The following is a 23,649-nucleotide window of genomic DNA, read 5'->3' on the forward strand; positions in this document are numbered from 1 at the left end:
GCCTCACCTCTGTGACCGGTGGGTACCTGTCAGCCCAGAATACAGGCGACGGGAGGGTGGGGGCTGAAAACATCCCACCACACTCTCGCTGCTGGCAAACGTCGACGCGGAGTCCGAAAGCGCCTTTGTTAGGTCTCAGAGCCATTTCTTCTGCGATGTTCTTCCTTCCGCGATTGTATCTGCTTCCTACTTCAAATCTCTCTTCTAAAACTGCTCCAGCTCATGTGGACCCCACTTATTTTCATGATGATGATTTATAACTTTATTTGAAATCCTCCAACCGTACTCCTAAGTAATTGCATCATTCCATTTCCATAATGTTCTAGAACACACTCTCCTTTCCCACCCCACATCCTGTGAAACTATATTAAAACAATAAAATAATTATGGCTGAAATTCAATGGCATCCTACTGAACATTTAGTGCCAACTATCGCAGAATAACTAAGTGTATGATAAAACTTACAAGAATAAGTCTAAGTGCTTTAAATTTATTTGTCCTCATTTGGAATGGTGCCATGTAATTAGGATATAATCAAGTATGCAGTAAAAGTTTGCTGAATAAATGAATGCATAAGTCACTCTTCTTCTCATGGACACCCACGTAGAGGATCATCAGGGACAAATGTATCTATTTATCTATCTCGTTACATGTATATACAAATATATATATATATATATATATATATACACATATATATACACAAATATATCTATATATAAATATATAATCATGTCTCTCTACATAAGCTTATGAGCTGAATAATATATCATTACGAAATGCAATTGTGATAAAATTATTAACCAACATGAAAAACTGCAATGTTCTGGTGATAAATTCTGGAAATGCTTCCCTGATGAAAACCAGGCCCAGTAACGTAGTATAAAAGACAGTAAGCATAACGTAAGATTCGGAATAATGTAATGCTGGGCGTCTATATTTAGGATTCATCAATTCTTTAGCGAAGAAGGCTCAGCCTGAAACAGTATACAAAGGGCTTTATGCAGGAAAAGTCAAATGTCTAAGTAGGAAGGAGTGTGGCATGTTTGGGGGGAGGGCAGCCCAAGAGAGAGAAGGCCTGTCTTTACCACAAGCATGATGTTGGTTTCAAATCCACGGGAAAGAAGGCTCGGTCATGCTAGGAACCATTAAAGAAAAGATGAAAATGTCTCAGATTTCCATGAAAAGAAGATAAACCTTCAGACTCGTATTTGGATACTTGATCTGGTATCACCTCCAAGATGAGAAAGCTAAATGGAGACTGTATTTCTAAAGGGAATCTCTGTTGGTCAGGCCCCCTCCTTCCATCAGGGGAAGGTATTAATTAGGCAAACACATCGCTCCCTCTCAGACCAGCGGTTGGTTTAACAGCGACTCAGCCTGTTGGTTTAATGACTCAATAAAAAAAATGCAATATCCTCTTTTTATAACGTTTTTCACGTGTAAGCCTTCTTTACAACGAAGAGATCCAGGAGACTGAGATTTGGGTAAATGGGACAGACGTCACAGGGAATGACTCTTGATTTCGGCTCAGGCCATGATCTCATGGTTTACGGGCTCCAAGCTGTCAGCGTGGGATTCTCTCGCTCCCTCTCTCTCTGCCCCTCCCTCTCGCTCTCGCGCTCTCTCTCTCAACTAAATAAGTTAAAAAAACTTTTTAAAAAATTCTAGGTAGGCTTTTTGGTAATTTTTTTATATTTAAGTTTTAGTTAACGAGTGCACTATAGGTTTCAGGAGTAGAATTCACTGATTCATCACCCACATACAACACCCAGTGCTCATCACAAGTGCCCTCCTTAGTACCCATCACCCATCTAGCCCATCTCCCCCCCACCTCCCTCCATCACCCCCCAGTTTGTTCTCTATCATTAAGAGTCCCTTGTGGTTTGTTTCCCTCCACTTTCCCAGGTAGAGTTTTTAACTACTAGCATAACTCGACCTCTAACTCATCAACATGAAAATGGAAAGATCTAATGTAGAACAGGTGAAAATAGGAAAAACAGGGGGGATTATCCAGATATGCTTTCCATACCCCTCTCATTGGCAATACTGGTTTTTAGGCAGAGAGTATAAAAGAAATAACTATTAATCATTGTACTGTGATAGCAAAGTGAAAGCTGTGAGGTGATATTCCTCCAATAAATACGTCCCAGAAGGGCCAACGCTGATATTTGACGTTATTATTTTTCAAAGGTTGTCATAAATCAATCTTACCCGCAGAATCTACAGGGGATTAAATACACATTTTAGGATTAGATAGAAACAGGCTTCTTCTAAATGTTTTTCCCCCCGAATGTTCTAAGTCCTTGTGACTAAACTCTTGTTCTGTTTTACTTTCTTTTCAATTACTAGGATAAACATTAGCACCTTTTGCATTATTGACTTGCCCTCAAAACTAATGGCACTTTTCACTGTATGACCCAATGTCACTGATAGAATCAGACCATGCCTCTTCTGATTTCCCTCTAAAGAAAGAAATCTTGCTTTCCAGGTAGCATGTGGAACTCAAAGAAGATGGAACGGGGTTTGGTATGGCGTATCCCTAAAATTAAAATCAAGGTATACGTTTCAAAAATGTGAAGTCACTGAATGGACGAGGTGGAAGCCATCTTATTCCCAGGACCCCTGTCGTATCAGGACAAGAAACTGCAATTGGTTAGGTGTTTGCCTACCACGTCTCCCAACGGGATGCCGATTCGTTCACAAATACCCGGAACACCTTACCCTGCATGGTGCACACAACAGTGTTCCAAGGGGACAACGGCGACACATAAGCGAACACATATTGGAACAGAGAGTGAACCAAACTGGTGGTAAAAACATGACCTTCCTCCAGAAGGTCAAATAGTTTTATTTTGATTAAACACTACAATACAGTATATATCCATTAAAAAAAAAAAGAAAAGAAAACTCTATAGCGTATATAAATTATTCCTTCCATTCATCAATTCTTCTCTTTCCCGTTACAGCTTTGGTACTATGTGATTTCGGTATATGATCTTTCAATACTGTTAGCATCACAAACTCAACACAAAGTACAAAACTAATAATCCAAATGAGGGATATTATCATCTACACAGTGGTGTTCAGTGGTAGGAGAAAATCTTACCTTGATGAAATCATGTCACTAGCTAAGCTACAAAGGCGTACCTAGCAGACATGACAGAAATATGCACCATTGACCAGCTAATGTGTGTATCAGTCTGTGTGTGTGTGTGCGTGTGTGTGTGTGTGTTTACAGAATACCAGCAGCGATCGTTTGGGTGTTGAGTGAATACGTTAAGTCCTCAGCCAGCGTCCCAGCTTTGCTCATCTTGCCTCAGCGGCCACGAGCGATCTGGAGACACGTACCGCAGCCAGAGTGCTCAGAATTTGACCTGCCACCCGGTGTGGCTCACACTTGCACAGTTTGTCCTGCAGCTAGCCGACATCACGGGGACAGTGCTGGAGGGGCAGTGTGGACCGATCAGCCTCAGGTTGTTCTGAGGGGTCGGCGGTGTGACGTTACAGTAGACAGGCATTCCGGTGGCCTGGAGCGACCCTTGACCTGCCTGGTCAGGTAGCAAGATTGGCTGTTGGTATGACTGCTGGGGAAGTCCTTGAGAGCCCTGGGTCATTGGCACCTGGAGGAAGACACAAGAGAGAGCCCTTCGTGAAGACGTTGTGCCTGCGGGTCCGGTAAGCCACTGTGCTGTCACAAGACATACTCAAGCATCTGGGTGAGACCTAACTGGTCGCCTATCCCGAACGGACCTCTCGTCAGCTGTTTTACATCGGGCAAGTCACTTAGCGTCTCCGGTTCCCTGGACCATGGGCATCATGACACCTGCTCACAGGGCCCCTGAAAACCTTGCGGGGATGATGTACCGTGCGGGGACCCTCCAGGGACTACGGTTTGGATCTCCTGCTCTGGATTTCGCTCAGTGGGGAAAGCCGCATTCCCATTCTGGTTTTATGCAGACAAAGTGGCCTGGAATCATCTACAGCAACAGGGACCTACCTCACTCTCAGCCTGCAGCTTTAGAGAGCCATGGAGCTGGAGGGAGAAACTGATGCAACGTGAATAAGGATTGTCAGCTAGGAGGGCCGAGGACCGACTTTTTATTTTGCTTTGGCTTGCTTGTTTGTTTGTTCGTTTTAGGGCCAGACGTGGCTGGTGCGGCTAAATTTAATGATCGGAGCATTTCAATAACCCTTCAGAGTATTTCGGGACGTCAGTCCCAAAAGGGTGTGTGACATTTTTTAAATACCCGGGATGGGTTTAGTCAAGAAAATGCAGTTGGTAGGCCCTCTACGTGCCCTTTGAATAAATCTGAGCTGCCGTGTCTCCTTTAAATTAAAACTGTCGTGACATGAAATTTTGGTGGCTGTGTACTAAAAATGCATGGAAGCTTGTCATGAAGGCTTTTTCCCAACAGGCAAAATCTCAATGGACTATCCAAAGGTCTTCGTGAATATCACTTTAGACTACAGCATCTTCTTCCGCGAATAGAAGTTTATAGAGTTTAAATACCTTTTTAGCAGGACATTCAGAAGCCACAGTAGTAAGAGAAGCATGCGTGTCCCGTTTTCTGCTCTTCTGCTAATCTTAATTCAGAGTCAGCCATCGACAGGAGTTGGGCACAGCACCCCCCACCCTGCTGACCATCCATTACGGGGCGGACTCACGGCCTCTACTTTGGCAAGCACTACTTTATAAACCACGATTTTCCAAGCTGCTGATGTGCACCTGATAAGAAGACATTGTTGGGTAGGAGACCATCACGCCTTGCACCGGATTCCCCGGTTGGTTGCTCATCACGTTCTGACTCTGGGAAGGCTGCTGCACTCCTATGAGGCCTTGGAACCCCTGTTGACCAGACAGGACTGGCTGGTAACCTGCCAAGAAAAACCACCTTTTGAACAGGCTGTGCCAGCAAGAACACAAATGAGATTTCATGGGGGTAAAAGCACTTGTTCACAAAACCTTCAGACATCCCAATCTCCCCATCAGCGGGGTGTTGTCTAAATACTTATTTCCTAGGAATGCGTCTTGTTGCTCTAAGAGGAGACAAGAGTATGATGCCAAAAAAATTCACTGATATTTGCATCTTCGGGCAGAATGGTCCGGCGAACACGACGTGACAATGGTCAATTTTTTTTTACGGCACAAAGACAGGAACCTCTATTGGTATCGCTGGACCTCTGATATCTGTGGTTTGCTTTGTTTCAATGATATTTGGAGTATTCATAAATTATCAAGTGGTTTTTTTTTCCTAATTAAATTGACTCATTCTCTTACTATCTCACCTTTCAGCACAAACTCATTTCACCCAGTGATCATCAAACTGCCTGTTAAATTTTTATTTTCCATGCCCTAGTGAACAAAATGATTCACTACTCTAATTCAATGTCCACTGCCATAGACAAAAGGCAGCAACTAGAGAAAGATACGGCATGCTTTTTATTCTGTTTCAACGCCGGCTCCCCGGAGAATATTCTGGTAAAGCACTCCAATAAGTGACCGCGTACGTTAATAATACGGAATACAGCACTTAAAAAAAAAATGTCTCTGTTGTGTCCTTGTGAGCGGGTCAGTTGTTTGGGTTTCTTTTCTTTTCTTTTTGAAGTGTATCACAATTTAAACCTTGCCATCATTTAAATCCCCACCACAAGTGGTTTCAAATGCATTCCCTTTCTTTTTTCAAGCTTTTATTTATTTATTTTGAGAGAGCAAGAGCGGGGGAGAGGCAGAAGAGAGAGAGAGAGGGAGAGAGAGAGGATCCCAAGCAGGCTCCATACTCTCAGCGCAGAGCCCGACGTGGGGCTCGAAGTCACCAACCGTGAGATCGTGACCTGAGCCGAGAGCAAGAGTGGGCTGCTTAACCGACTGAGCCACCCAGGCGCCCCTAAATTGCATTCTCAAAGGAAGGGAACGGTTCTTGTATAATTCCTGGGAAGAAGGTTATGATTTAGGTCAAAATGATGTGGTGGTAGAAAAATAAAACAGATTCACTTCATGATGTAAAGTAAGGTCTTTCCAGAGCTCCTACTACAAACCATACTGACTACTCTAGAGAAAGTACATCCGCTGCCTTAACACAATTCTCTGAGAGAAAAGTCTTTAAGATCTTAGATTGTTTTAAAACGCAAACACTAAGCCATGTTTTACAACCAGATTTTAAGAATCGAAACAATCAATATGCATTGTTAATAAATAACCTGCATTTCGAGCGCCTGTGAGAGTTTTAACTTTATATGGAGGACAGGTAAAATTATATTATAGTCTTTGCAGGGGGCAACATCTTGCTCTCCTTTGGCCTACGGACAATTGCCTTTACTCATCACAGAGATATTGTGGAAACAATCAATGGCTTGCGAATAGTCCCTGAGTTGGGAGATCAGCTCCACTGGTCACACAAGGTGTCTTCAGTCTGGAACACCTGAGAACAACAAGTCTGGGGAAAAGCCAAGCTGGGAGGCCTGCCCTGTGCTGGCCGCTGAGGGGGCCAAGTGTGGACTTTCGAAAACCACCCTTCGATCTTCCTGTGTCCCATTGTTTTACCTTCACATTTGTCACCCTCCTTCAGCTTCAAAGTGGTTTGAACTTGCTATTTTAAGTTTTTGTCAGGACATCACATACTAAGAATGTAATTAAGAGTCACGACCAGCTTCCCTCCGACTACTTTGTGCCCACAGTCAAAGCCTTCCCTGGACGTGCTCTGCAGGCCTACGTAAGACTAAGAACATCGGCTCACGGGCTGCGTTCCTAGAAGGTTTAAAGGTTATACAAAAAAGGAAACCCCAGCAGACTCGGGAACAAGAAATCGGGACACAGGCCATGTGACGGCCCTCACTATCTCCCAGAACGCCTCGTCTGCAGAGGCACTTGGGAGAAATTTATTTTAACATTGCAGACATACCTTGTTTCTTGGGGCTTTGCTTTAACACGCTTCGCAGATATCGTATTTTCTACAGATCGAAGGTTTGCGGCAACCTTCAGTTGCGGCAACTCTGAAGGGGATGAAGGGGGATACGTCTTTTTTTTTTTTTTTAAGTTTATTTACTTTTTTTGAGAGAGAGCGAGAGAGCAGGGAAGGGGCGGAGAGAGAAGGAGAGAGAGAGAATCCCGTTTCCACAACAGCGTTCGCTCCCTTTCGTCTGTGTGCTACAGTTTGGGATTTCTCACAGCATTTCAAAGTTTTTCATTATTATGTTTGTCACGGTGGTCTGTGATCAGCGACCAGTGACTGCAACTCGCACAAACCTCAGATGATGGCCAGCCCACTTTAGCAGTACGTATGTTTTAATTAAGGTACGCACGTTGCGTTTTTAGACTTAAGGGTATGCTACACTTACTAGACTAGAGTACAATGTAAACATGAGTCTTACATGCACTGGGAAGGCAAAAAACTCCGTTTGACTCGCTTTATTACAATATTCACTTGGTTGCAGTGGTCTGGACCCGAACCCGTCACACCTCTGGGGAATGCCTCTCCTTGCAAACAGTCGTTGTCTATTATTTCCCTTGCCTAGATAGTCCACTCTAATGCGTATAACCCTTGGCCCTGCAACATTCTCTTGCTCTGTTACCATCTTATTATGACATTATTCCCGCCCTATCCAACTCGTGCTAGCAAGAATTGTTTTACATGTAGGAAAACAACCTGATACGAATGTAGAAAAATGATCACCCGCCGTATTCCTTCCCATTGAATTCCACAGCAAAGAGCAGACACTGTGAACACACATCATAGTCCATGTGATGGAAAATATAATAGAGCCTTATTTCTGGCTGAAGATTCAAAGCACAGGTTGAAAAGGTGAGGGATGTCTTTGAAAACTCTGACTTCTATCTGGGCATATGGTGAAAGCCCCGTTGGGTCTTTTTGGTTCTTTTTGCGGAACATACCTAGCTAAGATAGGAACAAAAGTGGGGAGGAATGGAATGGGGGGTGGGGAGGAGGGGTGCGGTGGCCTTGCTTCAAAAGATTCTTTATGTAGTTGTTTACTGAATCCTTCCATTCTCTCAGAGTCCTCTTCAAAACGTTCAAAAATAAACTGACGTAACCTATGAGAGATTCATTTATTACACCAGCTCTAAACCAAAATTGGGATGAAGGGGAATAAGTCTTTTTTCTTTTTAAGTTTATTTACTTTTTTTGAGAGAGAGCGAGAAAGCAGGGAAGGGGCGGACAGAGAAGGAGAGAGAGAGAATCCCAAGCAGGCTCCGCACTGTCAGCTTGGAGCCCGACATGGGACTCAAACTCACAAACCGTGAGCTCGTGACCTGAGCCGAAACCAAGAGTCAGATGCTTAACCGGCTGAGCCACCCAGGTGCCCCAGTTTTATAACAGAGCCGTTTAGACATACAGAAGCAGACTGTCTTGATAGGAAAAGGAAGTGCACTTCAAATAACATTCAAGGAGAGAAAAACCTGCCGGGGGCTGTGTGGCCCCATCCCCGTACAGGCCCAGACCTGGGGGGTGTGATGCATCTCTGCCCAGAGCACTGATGCAGTGCACGACGGTGACGCCCTCCCCCGGCGAGACTTGCGGATGTAAATACTCAGTCGTGCAGAGCAAGGAGCCACCAGCTCTGCACTGGGGTCCCGCGGTAAACACACTTAAGGCACATAAAGATTTATGGGGGAAGCGGCTAACGCTCTGCAGTTTCAAGATGAAAACTTAAGTGAGGTAAAGCCCAATTTATATTCATGAATCCCATCCATTTCTCAATAGGCTCCCCAGGCAACAGATCTGCATCTAGAATGGTTTAATTGCAGCTGCCCATTTCTTTCAATGACGTTACAGACGGTAGGTAGCAGGATGGTCCTTAAGACAGGAGGCTTTTTTGGAATGTGAATCCGAGCCCTGGTCCAGAAATAGACCGACAGAAATGTGAGACCACTGACCTAAGAACGAACTAAGCGTCTGCCCAGGACACAACCCACCCAAAGGCAGAGACGGCAGAGCTGGAGGCAACCTGCTTATCTCGTCTATTCAAATGAGAAATGTGTTCCAGTTTGTCAATTCTTGGCTGTGAAATGATCACTTTTTCATATTTATTGAGGATTAGCGAGCTATAATACATCTTACAAAACAGAAACAGCAACAGTGGCTGCCCTGTAGGCTTGCTATGGAAATCATAAAGACATTAGCTATTTTTATTTCTTTTTCAGCCAAGATTAATTCAATTTCCAAGTCCCATGTATCATTTGTTTTCTGAAGGTAAAAAGGTTAGGAATGGACAAGTGCCTCCTAGCAAATAAAAAAAAAAAAGCACTCTGCTGGGATTGAGGGCTTGTAAGATTTAAAATGTCTGGATCTGATCAGTCTGAAAATGTACTAGTGTTCTTAGTGAAATAAACAATTATTGAATACTCTTTGTAGGTGCAGGATGCTTCATTAATATTCTGCCAAGGCAACGTTTCTCTCGATGCACCACAATTAGGAAAAATCAGAATGTAAATTGATGAGGGGCTATGAATTGGCAAGATTGTGATGGACCTTATTTTAACTAGTATTTGAATACTCTGTTACAGATCCAACATTTTGAAACTGAAGGCAACGTCAAAGTAGCAAACTGTATTTTCAGGGTACCGTTGCCTCAGCTGTTGTTGGGTTACAGATGTGAAGACGGGCAAAGGAGTAGTTAAGAGGGCAAGTGTGTACAGAACAAAGAGAAGCTACCACCTCCCCTAACCCACTCAAGCACTGTCATTTACACGTTGTGTTTATTAAGTAAAATATTCTTGATGTGGCGGACTGTCTTCAGATATGAAAATAAGTAATTTTTAATACAATAATTACTTATCTTGGAATGATAAGATGTCAATATTTTTCTAAGTTCCTAGGGAACACATGAGCTCTCTCTGAATTCAAATCCTGCTCTTTGTAAATGGCTTTGAAATAGAATTACAGTAGGTCAGCTGCGGCAGGGCTGGTGAAGGATATGAAGAAAAATGCTGATTCAGAGCTGGCTTCTCCCTCTGCTGAATTTTTATAGTTTGTGCCTTGGGCCGTTTTCCAGTATCTTCCCAGTTCTGGTTCTTGGTTTCAATTCCTTTACACTTTCATCTTTTTCGAAGATTTTCCATTACAAATGAGCTAACTAGCTATGTATGTTGATCACTCAGTCTCATCCAAACAGTGAATTAAATGCTTTTACCTTGTGTCATGACAATCCTGGGAGGCGGTCACTGTTATTAAATTGCTTTTACAAAAGAGAAAACTGACTTACAGGGGTGTAGGGATTGTTCAAGGACACACAGCTATGAGGAGGGAAGGCTCAAATTTTAGTCGTGGTTTTCTGACATCAGCACCCTTGCTGATATTCCCTAAATTGGAGTACTATTTATTATACATTATTCTAGTTCTCATACCCTAACAATTCCTTTAGTGTGTCAGGTATTTAATGACCATTTATTGCATTAATTGTTTCTCAGTAATTAAAACAATTAAGAGGACAAGACTTATGATTCACAGTTTGGTGAAGATGATCTTGTTAGTATCAAAGAAAGGAAATCAAAGGCAAAGCATAACTTCCCGGTCCAAACAAACTCATACCACTCAGTAACAGTTTTAAAGTCTTGTTACTCAGATTAGGCGACACCAGACAGGCAGTTGGGTTGGAGTAGGATCGGGCTAAGTCAAACAGACTCTAGCCCCTTCACTTCACTAGTTTCTAATAAGCTGATACTGTAGTTTTCAATTACTAGGACCATTTTGAATGATGGCAGTCTTCACACTCTTTGAAGACTCTGGACTTCAAAGACTCTATATTTACTCTGGACTGTTTTGTCAAAATGATCTTAAAATATCAGACATAAAAGTAACTTACGTCTGTATTAAATGTAAGAATGATCGTTTGACTGTTCTAGGCAACTGGCTGCCTCTAGGAAAGTCGCTTGGCCTTTGGAAACAAAACTAGGATTAATAGTTTTAAAGGACAAAAACAGGCAAGAGAAAAGAGGTACACAGAGACCCTGCATCTGATCTAGGGTGGCAGATGAAGGCCCGGAAGAATCAAGATTCCCCAGGCCGCTTAGAGACGGCTGTACTTTCAGAGTTTATAGATTGCTATCATTACGCTTTCTAATTCTGCGAATACTGTGGCTTTCGCCCGAGTTTTACTTGTTACTAGGGTACTGTCTCTATGACGGGTGTCCTTTTCAGCCTCATCTATCTCTGTAGCATCTCGGTGCTCAAGGTAGCCTTGGATAGAGAGACTGGATATACAACATGATATCACGATATCTCTATGGTTTTCTGAAAGATTGGGGTAATGGATACCCCTTGTCTGTCACCCCACCCTCATGTAAGGTGAACAAAGGCCTCAATATCTTACTTCAGGCCTCCCAGAACCAGGGGGCCCTCAGAAACCAGGGAAGACACCCGACTCTGGCCTTTGCAGATGATGGCCTGTTCCAACACAAATCCCAGGTGTGACAAGGTAGGCCAACTGGGCTCAACCCTGACAAGGTGTTAATGTTTTGACGCACTGGCCTCTATGCCAAACTCCCAATAATCTATGTTACCTAAACCCTAAGTAGGACTTTTAAAACAGAGGAGCAGTATACTGGGGTGCCTGGGTGGTTGAGTCAGTTAAGCATCTGCCTCTTGATCTCACAGTTCATGAGATCGAGCCCTACATTGGGCTCCACGCGGACAGCCGTAGTCAGATACTGCTCTGTTCTTACAGATGAGGTACAATAGCACAAACTGGTCCTAACTTCAAAAGGAGGAGTGCACCAAATTGCTTTTTTGGTTTTTTTCCGGTTAAAGCCCATCGCGTTTACTTTCATCTCTGTGTAAACATCTGCCTCCACCTCATTTATGCGCCGTTTCCGCACCCTTCCTCGTCTTCTCCTCTCCATTCGTTACCCTGTGGCTGTAGTTTCATAGGGACACGACGCAGAATGACCTACAGGGACTCTGCGTGGGCACGGAGGTGATGCGGCCCACGTCCCCGCAAGGACCGGTCCGTCCTGATGACTTTGAGGAAGGCTGCACCAGGTTCTAAGTGGGACCGGGCTTCCTGAAGCTGTAGCTTTCCTTCACAAGTGTTCGTTTGCTCATTAGCTTTCATACTGCACAGAGTGTCCTTCTTAAAAGCCTCTTCCCTGTCCCCTGAGAACATCCACGCATGGGTCACTTTCTGATGGCAGTACACATCAGACAAACCAGCCTATTACTGCCAGCTCGGGGGTCTCTTTGCTGCAATTATACCATTCTGATCCATGTTATCGTAACTACAAAGCTGGTTTTCTCTCTCTCTCTCTCTCTCTCTCTCTCTCTCTCTTTTTAAATCAGGGCAAACATGAGAGACCTTGTTGAATGACTACAGGAACGCATCATGCATAGACTTTCAATGAACGCCTCCGAGAGAAGCTGCACTGAGTCCCGTTTTAAATGGAAGAGGCTGTCATATTATTGAAGCAATTCTCTGAGTTTTCCCGGCCCCGAGTGCCGTGCTGACAGCCGGAGAGCTTCGACGACCCAGAGGGAGACAACCCAAGCCGCATAAAAGACCCGCAAACGTTTTGCTTTCTTCACGAGGCTGCTGTAAGGCTTAGAAGATAATGGTGGCATCCCTGCATCCCTACACCCTGCCCGAGTTAACCGCGGGCATCATACAGCCAGGTTGGGTGACGGCCAACTGCTGCTGAGGCCCCGTGAGGACCCCTCTTCTCAGGCGAGGCTTGGGGCAAAGTCAAGGTCGGAAATGGCTCTAATCACGGTCCCCATAATATCACCCCCCCTGGTGGACATCTGCACTGATGATTTGCTGCTGATTGGCCGGCTCACACAGGATAATCGCGAGGTCAGATGTCACGGGGTTAACGTCACTGTGATCAAGTGACCGTCCCTGTCACAGGGCTCCAGGGTCCAAGTTGGCCCCGGCTGACCATTTTGAAAATAAGTGCTGTGGACGCAGATTCAATCTGTAGAAATCTATCCATCACTACAACTAGAAAAACCAGTTCACAGGCACCTAATGGTGAATCAAAAGCGCCCCCTTTATAGAATGAGGCATTCCAGGGGCGCTGGGTGGCTCAGTCGGTTGGGCGTCCGACTTCGGCTCAGGTCACGATCTCCCGGTTTGTGAGTTCGAGCCCCGAGTCAGGATCTGCGCTGACAGCTCGGAGCCCGGAGCCCGCTTCGGATTCTGTGTCTCCCCCTCTCTCTGCCCCTCCCCCACTCACACTCTGTCTCTTTCGGTCTCAAAAATAAATAAACATTAAAAAAAAAACCAAAAAAAGAGAAAGCATTCTACGTTATTTTTCCCAAGCGGCCAAAAAACAATGATCTTCTTTTCTTCCGCTCCAGACTGGCAAGGGTTCTTACACAAACCTTACTCCCGTGGTAGATTTAACAGTATTACTGTTCTAGTAGCACAGTCTTCTCGGAGGCAACAGCACTGATCTAGGGCAGGGTCAACGAGGACCTGAACTAAAGCAGGGGAGGCAGGAATCGAGAGAAGGGACATCTACTGAGAGAAATGTACGACGTGGCTTGTGAGAAACTGGCATCTCGTGGTTTCTGTGGTATCACACGCTCGACAGAAGGGGGCCGTACCACCATCGGGAAGACCAGTCACCCACGGGAAAACGGACTCTCTGAAAAACGAAAGCCCTGGTTTGTCGTGCTTGCCCATCTCCCTGGTGTCAACATTCCCACCAGGGCCCGTCTCACGAGACACATGTCTTAACAACGCGCTGGCAAGATTCTGATTTTTTTTTATCCTTCCTTTTCAAATCTTGTTTACTATTGTCTTCGACATTGGCATAAGAATGATTATGAGAGCCGTTCACAGGGCTCTCAGGCAGGTGGTGGAGCCCCGCCGTGAACAGAAACTTGCAGGACACCAGGATGGCCCTAGGGTGGAAGCAGGTCTCAGACTCCAGGATCAATGAGCGGGAGACGAACTCGTGGGGTGAGTGGGGGGGAAATGGGGAGCATGTGGGAGGCTCCCAGGAGATCATTTTGAACCGAGTATTAGAAGATGAGTAGGTGTTTGCTAATGGAGTGGGATGAAGGGGGAATAATCATGATAAAGGAAGTAAAACACATGGGGCACCTGGGTGGCTTAGTCGGTTGAGCATAGGACTTCGGTTTGGGTCATGATCTCACAGTTCCTGAGTCTGAGGCCCGCCTTGGGCTCTGGGCTGACAGCTGGGAGCCTGGAACCTGCTTCAGATTCCCTGTCTGCCTCTCTCTCTGCCCCTCCCCCCGTTTGCACCGTCTTTCTCTCTCAAAAATAAATAAAACGTACGGAGCAACATGGGAAAAGCCAAGAGATGCGGGACGTACGTTTAAGAACTGTACGTATTTCGAGGCAGTAGCGGGTTAGAAATGAGAAGAGGCAGCCCAGGGGAGAGAAAGGGAGCTGGGTGCAAATCCTAGGGCCTTGAACACCATTTATGAAAACCGGAACTGAAAGTTGAAAGACTGAGGATGCCGCGTAAGGTTTATAAGCTGAACAGCGAAATGACGGATGGCCATTTCATCGAGATTCTTCAGGAGTCGCTTGGGGGTCGCATACCTGGAGTTAGGGACTCGCCTCCTGGGAGGCCGTGGCCATCACCCAGGGCAGAGACAACGAAGACACGCACTAAGAAGGAATGGCAGGGATGGAGACATCGGACACATCAGAGAGATGCTTAGCACGTGAACCATCAGTCGCTGGCATCTAGGAGCTGCAGGGAGGAGCGGCAGAAAGGAAAAGCCCAAGAACCAACCTTAAGTTCTGTTTTGGTTAGGGGAGTTGACTGCAGTGCCCTCGCTGTGAATACAAGCGGGACAAGTAAGTGGAGATGGGCAGGAAACACGTGAGCAAAAGAGTTCTAGAGCTCAGGCCATCAGCCTGCCACAGGTACAGATTCAGAAGTCGTCGGGATGTTGTTGCATGTAGAGACGGCATATTCCCGAATGGGTGCAGACTGGGGAGACAAGCCACATGGGACCGGAAGGCACGACGGTATTCAAATACTGACCTGAAGAGGAGAATGAGGAGTGATGGGAAAATTAGAAGAACCAGAAGAGAATGGCGTGAAGGCAAAAAAGGGAGAGACGCGTTTCAAGGGAAACATGCCAATGACTCGCGCTGCCCAAGTGCGGAGAGAAGAAATGACCCCCGTGGTTCAAAAACATACCGGTGATCTTGACAAAAGCAAAGGCAGTGAGGAACGAAGCAGCCGAGGAGGAAGGAAAAGGAGGAAAGGGGATTCCTTTGAAAAGTCTGACAGGGCGGCCAAGGTGTGGGCAGGGGCCAGAGAGAGAGCCCGAGGGGCGCCTAGGGTTGACAGGCCTTTGTGGGTTTGTTTTGCCGCGGTGTTAACATGGGATGAGTGGAAGGGTTTTTATATTTTAGCAGATGAAGTGAAGAGAAAAAGATTTAAAAATCTGGAAAGAGAAAGAAAACGAATGCACTTGTCGTGAGACACAGTACATTGAACATCAAGGGATACGCACCATCAAGAAGTTTGGGACCTGAGCGACAGAGTCTGCATTTTTCTCTCCCGCCCAGCTGACAGCTTTCAGTGTCCCCTCCTCACTATTCGAGACCTCCTCTGACCCAGCAGTAAAATAGCTGGGGTCGCTTCTCTCTGCCAAATTGGTCGAACGCACAAGACGGCTCAGGGAGGTCACGAGGGAGCAGGGCAGAATGCCGGAACACAGTTTGAGAAGGCAACAGAAGATACGCAAGATGACTTCTGACAAGAAGCTGAAGGGAAGAGGCCCTTATTCATGTTGTGAACCCGATTAGTGTCTCACTCACAAGGAATTGCAATAATGAAGGAAGTCTCGATTAGAAGTGAACGAGAAGCTCGTGGTCCCGCCAACTGTCCATTCAATCGATCAACAGGATCCACCGATACAATGGCCCGCTCTGTATTATCTACCGAAGCAGACAATGAAGTGAAGTTCCCATAAAAACAAAAACAAAACGAGCCTCAGTAAGAGGTCTTCTGTTAACGTGTCCTACGGTGAAATTGTAGGACACATGGTATGTTCTGGCAACTCTTCTGTCACACGTCGGACACCTACTCTTTGAACAGATGTGCGAAAATGCCAAGCACTGATGTCTTCAAGATTTAATCGTTCTCATTTTTCCTTAAGGTCTGCGTAGCTATTATCAGTTAGCTGTGGACTTCAGGATGCCAAAATTTAAACCTTCAATTATCTCCATTCACTTGCAACCCAAGAATGAATGATTGATTCTAGATCATTGTAATGTGTAGAGCCTACCCACAGCTGATGTTTTCCAAGAACGCCGTGGAGAAGAACCTTTGTACCGGTCTCTTTATAGAGTTTGGGGAACATGACTTTCGACTCCCTAATAGTCTGTCTCCTCATCGATATTCAACAGATGACCCCAAAACAAAACCTCTGGTACCAGATGATGTCACAGCTCTAAGCGGCAATAAAGAGACACTTTCTGGTCATCGCCATAATTAACTGTGATAATCCTTGGCGACAGCAACAAGAAATACCTTTAATCTCACCACGTAGGGAACTGTTACATAAAAGTGTTGTTTCATCTGGATGGAGACAGTGATCAGAAATCTTCAGCCTTGTCTACACAAATACAAATGTGCTTATCTTTTCAGCCGGCTGGAATAGAAGGCTCTGGTCAACACGTAAATCTGATTTCACAATAATTAAGGTGAAAATGAAATTGTAGGACAAATGCTGGGTTCCGCAGACTCTTTCAATCACCCCTTTGGGGCAGGCTGTCTCCCCAGCACAGAGCCCTTTCATTTTTTAATGGCCTGCTCCAGGGTAGGAAGAGAAAGGATGCAGATCATTCACTTGTTAATTTTTCCCTTCAACCCAAGGCATCCAAGGGTGATATTCACATTTCACATGCTTCATTGCTTTATAAGCACCCAAGTGGAGCACAGACATTTTAAAATGGTCACAACCTTTCTTGCCGGAGGTTCCCTTCCAGGCCTCAGAGGAACCCCCTACATGGCGTAGCCAGCTGTCCAAACCTTAGGCGGAGGGAGCCCTCTTGGCCAAAGGTACCACTGCTCTTTATAAACCCACTGGATCTGAGAGAGATGGCAAAGGCCTCAGGTTGTACCCTTGGCAGGACATCAGGCTACTCCTTGAAGTACCTCTGAGAAAGTGCCATGCAAGGCCCATCCTTACCCAGCAAGGTTTGCACGCTGGCATCTCAGAGCTTTGTGTTCTCACGGTTTCACTCAGTCCTGCCTCAACGTCCTAAATCTGTTTCTGATTGCCTGCTTCCCCACCCCACTGGCGTGCTTTTCCCTGGGTCCACGGTTCTCAGTGTCACCCTGTCTCTGAATAATGCGAGGGGCCACTTAAAACACAAATCACTGCTCTTCAGAGGTATTGGTTCAGTAGGTTTGGGTTGGGGCCTGAGAATGTGCATTTCAGCAGGTTTGGGTTGGGGCCTGAGAATTTGCATTTCTGAGAAATCCTCAGGTGATGCGGATACTGCTGGTCTGGGGACCACACTTTGAGAACCACTCCTGGACCTTCGTTCTCAATAAATACTTTTGCCTTGAATTCCTATTGTTGAAGCCACTCGTGATTTGTCCCCCTAGAAAGCGGGTGACGGGATTTGGCAAATCACACTTCTGTGGGAGGCTCTCTCTCCTCTTTGATCTCATTTCCCTTAGCTGTAAAAGGGAGACAATCTTCGCAGTGGGTGTTAGGGTGGACTGACAGACCTCCTGTGGGACACCTCCCGGTATCTGGGCACCTGGCAATAACCAACGTGTGTGAGTCCCTTCTTCTGTTCTTTGCACTTTCCATCTTGTACGATATTTTATTACTTACTCAGGTCTCCCTGCTTCCCAGGGAGATTACGACCCTCGGGGAGAGAAGGTCTATCCCAGACATCTCTGCCTAGCCCAGGATTCTACGTGCCACACTTCTAGAACACTTATCGACAGCGTGGACAAAGCGACTGCCCTTATTATACTCACCCTACGAGAATCCTTGTGTTAACTATTATGTGACGTCACGTAACAGAAAAGAAGCCAAAAACAAAACTTTGAAAGAAAAGAATGCAGAGGTGATGTGCTCAGAACAGAGAGCCTGAAGGCCTGCCCGCGCGCGACGGGTAGCAGGAGGCAAAGGACTTGTCCCCGTCACAGCACAAGTTTTTAAAAAGCTGACTAGATGTCAACGACTCTCAACCCCTTTGCCTTTGGGGAAAAAAAAAAAAAAAAAGAAGAAGTTCCTTCTAACAGCAAATCAAGAGGGCACAGCACTGTTTTCTAAACTGGCCTCTTGCTGCTGAGCTGGGAGCAGAGACAGGCCCAGAAAAGGAAAGGGGGAGGAAATACAGGAAGGAGCTGACAAGGGGAAGGGGGGGGGGGCGGGGAGAGAAGGAAAAATGCATTTGAAGGGGATGATGCTTGTCATTCTCAAATCTGGTAGCATTTGGTGAGGCCTCTGGGACACCAGACCAAATGTCTCCAGCCTCCCATTTCTTGAGATGTAGCTGTGAGTTTGCTAACCAATGGTAATAATCTCATGGCACTGCCACAACTTTCCTTTGTCCTGATAGAAAAGCAACCTACTTGGACCTCACCTGCTTTCCCCGATACAGTTCAGGCCGATTTCCCTTGTTTTTCTAATTCTCTCCTTGGCTCCCACTCAGCCTGCGGGCGTTCCACTCAACTGCGGACCACGGCTCTGGAATCACCCGGGCCACCTAGCTCCAGGTGGTGAGGCTGAGGTTTACAGGGTGAAGAAGGCACTCACACAGCATCACACAAAGAATTTCTCAGCAACTGGGGGCTACCTCTCATTTTCCTGTTGGTCACTCCGCCAACAGGACGGACTGGATTGCTCAGAATGTTCTTGTTTCCTACACGTTCCCAACTGAGGAACTGAGCTGTGTCGTGCTGGTAATAACCCATTCGTGTTTCACAATGGAACAGGGATGGCATTGCCTTTCCATGCAGGTGAAAACTCTGTTGCTGTTATCATATTATCACTAAGAGTTTGGAGAAAACCTCTCGCGTACCTGACCTGGAGCTCACCTAGCTTGTCCGCCATAGCTACCAACAGATTTCTCTAAGATAACCCATAGGAGGGCCTTACGGAAAGAAAAGGAGAGGTTTGGAGATTCAGGGAACTCATGAGTTGCAAAAAAAAAAAACAGAATCAAACCATCTCTTTTGAAACTTATCAGCCCAACCATATTCCAAAGTTTAGATACAGATATCAGCAGTTACTAGCCAAGAGTTCATATCATGGATGCCTCTAGACCACCCTCGCGCTAATCCAAACCAGGAAAAGCAAGCATTTTGCTCACCACCTTAAAGCTAGGAGTGACCCTTATTAGCATACTGCTTACTGTACTCACTGAGCTAAGCGCTTATCAGTGGGTACAATTATTATTCTCATTTGACAAGAGGATGCGACGAAGCACAAGGAATTGAATAGACAGGTCAGGGCCACATAGCCCTCAAGTATGAGACTGGAGTCAACTCCTTTCTCCTCCGCCCCTTACCTCGGGGGCCTGGCAGGCAACAGAATTCCACTCAAATGATTCATCCGAAGGGATATTAATAAAGAGAGAAGTGCCAGATGAGTAGGCAATTTAAGGGACCAACTAGGGAAGGAGGCATCCAGAGCCTAATGACAGAGGGGGCACTGTTTTCACTCTTTGGCCTGAAGGTCTTAGGAGAGGAGCCGGGTTTAACAGAAGCCAGGAAGAGCTTGGCGGGGCCATCTGGAGGAGAACAGGCTGCATCCCGAGGCAGGCAGGGAGACGCCCATCTCTCAGCTCTCTGATCTCTTGCTGCTGATGCCTTCTACTACAAGAACCCACCGGAAAGCCCCAGGCCAGAGGCACCTGAGAGGGGCAGTCTTCAGAGCGAGAAGAGAAGGAAAGAACAGTATGAGATGGGGGGAGAGGTGAACAGAAAATAACCCCACACCCCTTCCCTCCGAACACGGCCAACCTGGTCAAATAAAGATTTTCAAGAGAGTGGATCATGATTTTAGCAGAGGTTTTACAGATCTCTCTCTTTTTTTCCCCCTTTCAAAAATGATCCTTTCTAACACCTGATAATATGTCAGACGAGGCACTTAGCATGACTGCTTGGGCAATTAAGTAAATGTTCACTCTCAAATTTGTGTGTCATTAGATATTAGGGCAGAATATTTGACTCTCTGCCCTACTGCCTGCCTTTCCATTTTGAGGAAATGGCAATGTTTGTAGGAAATTGATAATAACTTAGGAAGTAGTATCCAGTCACATTAGTGTTTAAATATCCTGTAGCGCAAAGGAAAAAAAGTTAAATTATGATTCAGCTCAAGCAGTACCACTCATTTTGTTGAAACCCACATTTTTCTTCACTGGCGGCAGAAACGGATGGCTGAGATCAAATGGGTAACAACGGGCAGAGAATATCTCAGGGGAAATGACAAAGGGGAAAAAAAGGATCCAGTTTATTTCTACAATGACCCTGACTGACCCTTGCATTTCCCACGTAAATTTGGTTTAGAAGGTGCCCTGTTATAAATTGGTCTCCAATTTAGTACACGTAGCCGTGTTTGTTTTCCAAATATTTAAAGCGGCTATCAGCAAGACGAAATAGTAGGAAAGGATACTTAAACGCGACTTTGAATAAGACTTCCGTCCAATCTAAGGAGTTTCTGCTTCCTAATGGACAAATCACAGACAGGGGGCCAAAGGTTACCTCTTTCCACCCACTGGTCCTGTGACCGGTGGGGAAGTTATCTAACATCGTTGAGGTTTGTTTTCCTTCCCTCTTAACTGGGAGCTGGTAACTCCCAACTTCCTAGGGCTTTTGTGAAAGTCAAGTAGATATCAGGTAAGGTGACTAACACGTTCTTCGGCACATGGCATTTATTACAGGGCGGCTGACGCCTGTTTCTACCAAACGATGCTACATAAATGAGAGTATTCTCACTTCCTCCAGAAGGTGTTTTAAACGAAGAACAAACTGGGTGTTGATAATACCAGGATGGACCCCCCCCTACCAAAACCAAAACAAACCAAAACAAACCAAAACCCTAAAAACTGCTGGAACTGGAGCTGCTCCTTCGACCCGACAATGTGGAGGCAGGTTTCGGCACACCAAATTTCCTTAGGAGCCAAGGCGCAGTCATTAAGCGCAGTTTACATACATGGACGTAACCATGGGTTACGTGGTTTGGATTCGTGCTCCTTTGCCCTTGGATTATGAGAAGTATAATCTCTAGGAGCAAAAAAAAACCCAAAAAACAAAAACAAAACACAAAACAAAACAGCAGAAGCAGTTCTGAATGGGAAAGCAGGCCAAGCATCCAGTACAGCGGGGGATGGAAAAGGCAAGCTGGCCGTAACCGGGGAGCAGATGTCCAGGCAGGAGTCATTTGGGAAGGCATTTGGCCCCAGACTCCAAGCACTGGGGGAACACCGATTTCTGGAGGTAACTTTCGGACAGCCGGGGGACTGACTATCTCCTTTCTTTCCAGGCTCTACTCCATGTTGGTTACCAAAGACTCAGCAGAATGGGAGGCCTCCTTTTGTTCCTGCCTCTGGTCTCCTAATCAAAGCTGAGCTTGCACCTCCCATAGGCTTTGTGTGCTCCCCCTGATCAGAGTACTCAGGAAAAGGAGCGATGCCCTTCATCTAAAGCTGTCTCAGAGCAAAAGGGTGCCGAGTGCACCCTGGGCTCAGGCAGGCGCCTTTCAATCTTTTTCTGGTCACATTAATAAGCCCATTTAATAATAGGGCCCCCTGTCATCGCATCAAAGATACGACACAAAGCAGCGGCCCCCTCCTCCGTTTCCCCAGGCCTGCTGCTCTTGTGAAAGGCCGTCTCCTAACTTGTTAAGACTACGGGCGTTGCTTCCCCACATCTAGAACCCCTGGGATGTTTGCAGAGACACAGAGAAGCTTCCACTTTACAAATATTTCTAACCTACCCGTTTGCACTATTTTCTGTGCTAGACGATTAAACAAGTGATTCTGAAGAATTATATTTTTAATTAACATATTATTGATTCTATTATTCTTTCAAATGCAATATTTAACGCTATTCATTCACCATTTTATTTTTTCCCATCGAACAAGTGACATGACATTATGTTTTCCATGTAACTGTGTAAGAACAAAAATCGTGATTTGCGGGCAAATATCTTTTGAAATATTGGGCCCGGGCAACCCAATGAATAATAAAGTGAGCATTTTAGTTAAACATGTATTACATGCTTTGAAACATGCTCTTTAACATGATTTTTATGAGTTTTGTGTTTTGCTTCTAATTGATAAGACAAAAAGATTCATGCCATTCACTGCAAGCACACACACACACACACACACACACACACACACACACAAACACACACCATGGTAGATTATAGATAGCCTCTATTCCTTCTAAACGAAAAGCCAAATTGGATATAAATGTCATCATTTTCCTCTTTTAACCTTTCGAATGCATTCATTTATTTACTCTTAATCGCTAGTTTTTATTTAATACGTATCTAGAGCACGAAATGAAGATTAAAATCCACCTCTGTCACTTCTAATGTTTCTGCACGTGTATGTATATCTATATACACACATGTGCACATTAATATACCTTTTATGAAGATGGTGATGATCTGATTGAAATGAAGTTAGAGAAGTTTTACTTTGTGTGCCGTTCATAAACTCCATCGTGGCATGTGTTGTCCTTTCTCTTCCTGTCCTCGATCAGTGGGTCGTTAGGCATATAAATTAAACAATGTATGGCTCAAAATTAAAACTCTTTGAAACAGGGGCACCTGGGTGGCTCAGTCAACTGAGCGTCTGACTGTTGATTTCGGCTCAAGGCATGATCCCAGGGCTGTGGGATCGAGCCCCATGTCAGGCTCTGAACTTGGTATGGAGCTCGCTGAACATGATCTTCCTTGCCCTCTGCTCCTCCCTCCCCCTTGGGCTCTCTTTCTCTCTTACTCTCTCTCTGTCTGTAAAATAATAAAAAAAAATACTTTTGAAACCGTTTGGCAGATAATTGGGTTCAAAACAAGGCATCGGTGACTGAGTGAGGGCATGCTCTCTCATCTAATCTACCCGCAGCCTCCCACTCAGAGCACATCTTCAGAGTTATTGTTCTCAGGGACGGGAAGGGGCCTGGAGTGGTTACATTACTTGATGTAATCAAATAATCATCTTTATTAATTTTTTTTAATGTTTATTTATTTTTGAGAGAGACAGAGACAGAATGCGAGTGGGGAAAGGGCAGAAAGGGAGGGAGACACAGAATCCAAAGCAGGCTCCAGGCTCTGAGCTGTCAGCACAGAGCCTGATGCAAACCTCGAACTCAGGAACTGAGATCATGACCTGAGCTGAAGTCGGATGCTTAACCGACTGAGTCACCCAGGCACCCCTCAATCATCTTTAAATTGGCATATTTACTGTTTTTAACAGCAAGGACTCCCAGAAACCCTTAAGTCCAGAGTCTGGGGACTGCTGTTTAATTTCCTCACTAATCTTTGAAAGAAGAACAACAACGATAGACGTCACTGACTGTTCATCGGTCAAGGACATTGACATTTAACAACCACAGAGGAGTATGGATCGCATCAGGACTGTAATGACAGTCTTGAATCCTTTTTCTAGTCACTTGTACCCAGGCACATGCAAAAGACATTTTGCATAAGACTGGCTTTAGGAACT

General features: G+C 45.4%; 1 protein-coding gene across 15 annotated transcripts in view; it reads right to left on the reverse strand.

The window, feature by feature from the left end:
* Positions 1-2,814: 2,814 nt before the first annotated feature.
* Positions 2,815-23,649, reverse strand: part of ARPP21 (cAMP regulated phosphoprotein 21) — a 114,964-nt gene continuing 94,129 nt past the window's right edge. For all 15 annotated transcript variants that reach the window (XM_060638195.2, XM_060638194.2, XM_060638193.2 and 12 more), the window contains 2 exons: positions 4,730-4,878; positions 2,815-3,623 (listed from right to left, as the gene is read on the reverse strand). In XM_060638195.2, coding sequence (XP_060494178.1) covers positions 3,366-3,623; positions 4,730-4,878 — 407 coding nt within the window. In that variant the 3' untranslated portion in view covers positions 2,815-3,365. The remainder of the gene's footprint in view (positions 3,624-4,729; positions 4,879-23,649) is intronic.

This window comes from Panthera onca, chromosome C2 (assembly GCF_046562875.1).
Source record: "Panthera onca isolate mPanOnc1 chromosome C2, mPanOnc1 haplotype 2, whole genome shotgun sequence".
Taxonomy (NCBI): Eukaryota; Metazoa; Chordata; class Mammalia; order Carnivora; family Felidae; genus Panthera; species Panthera onca.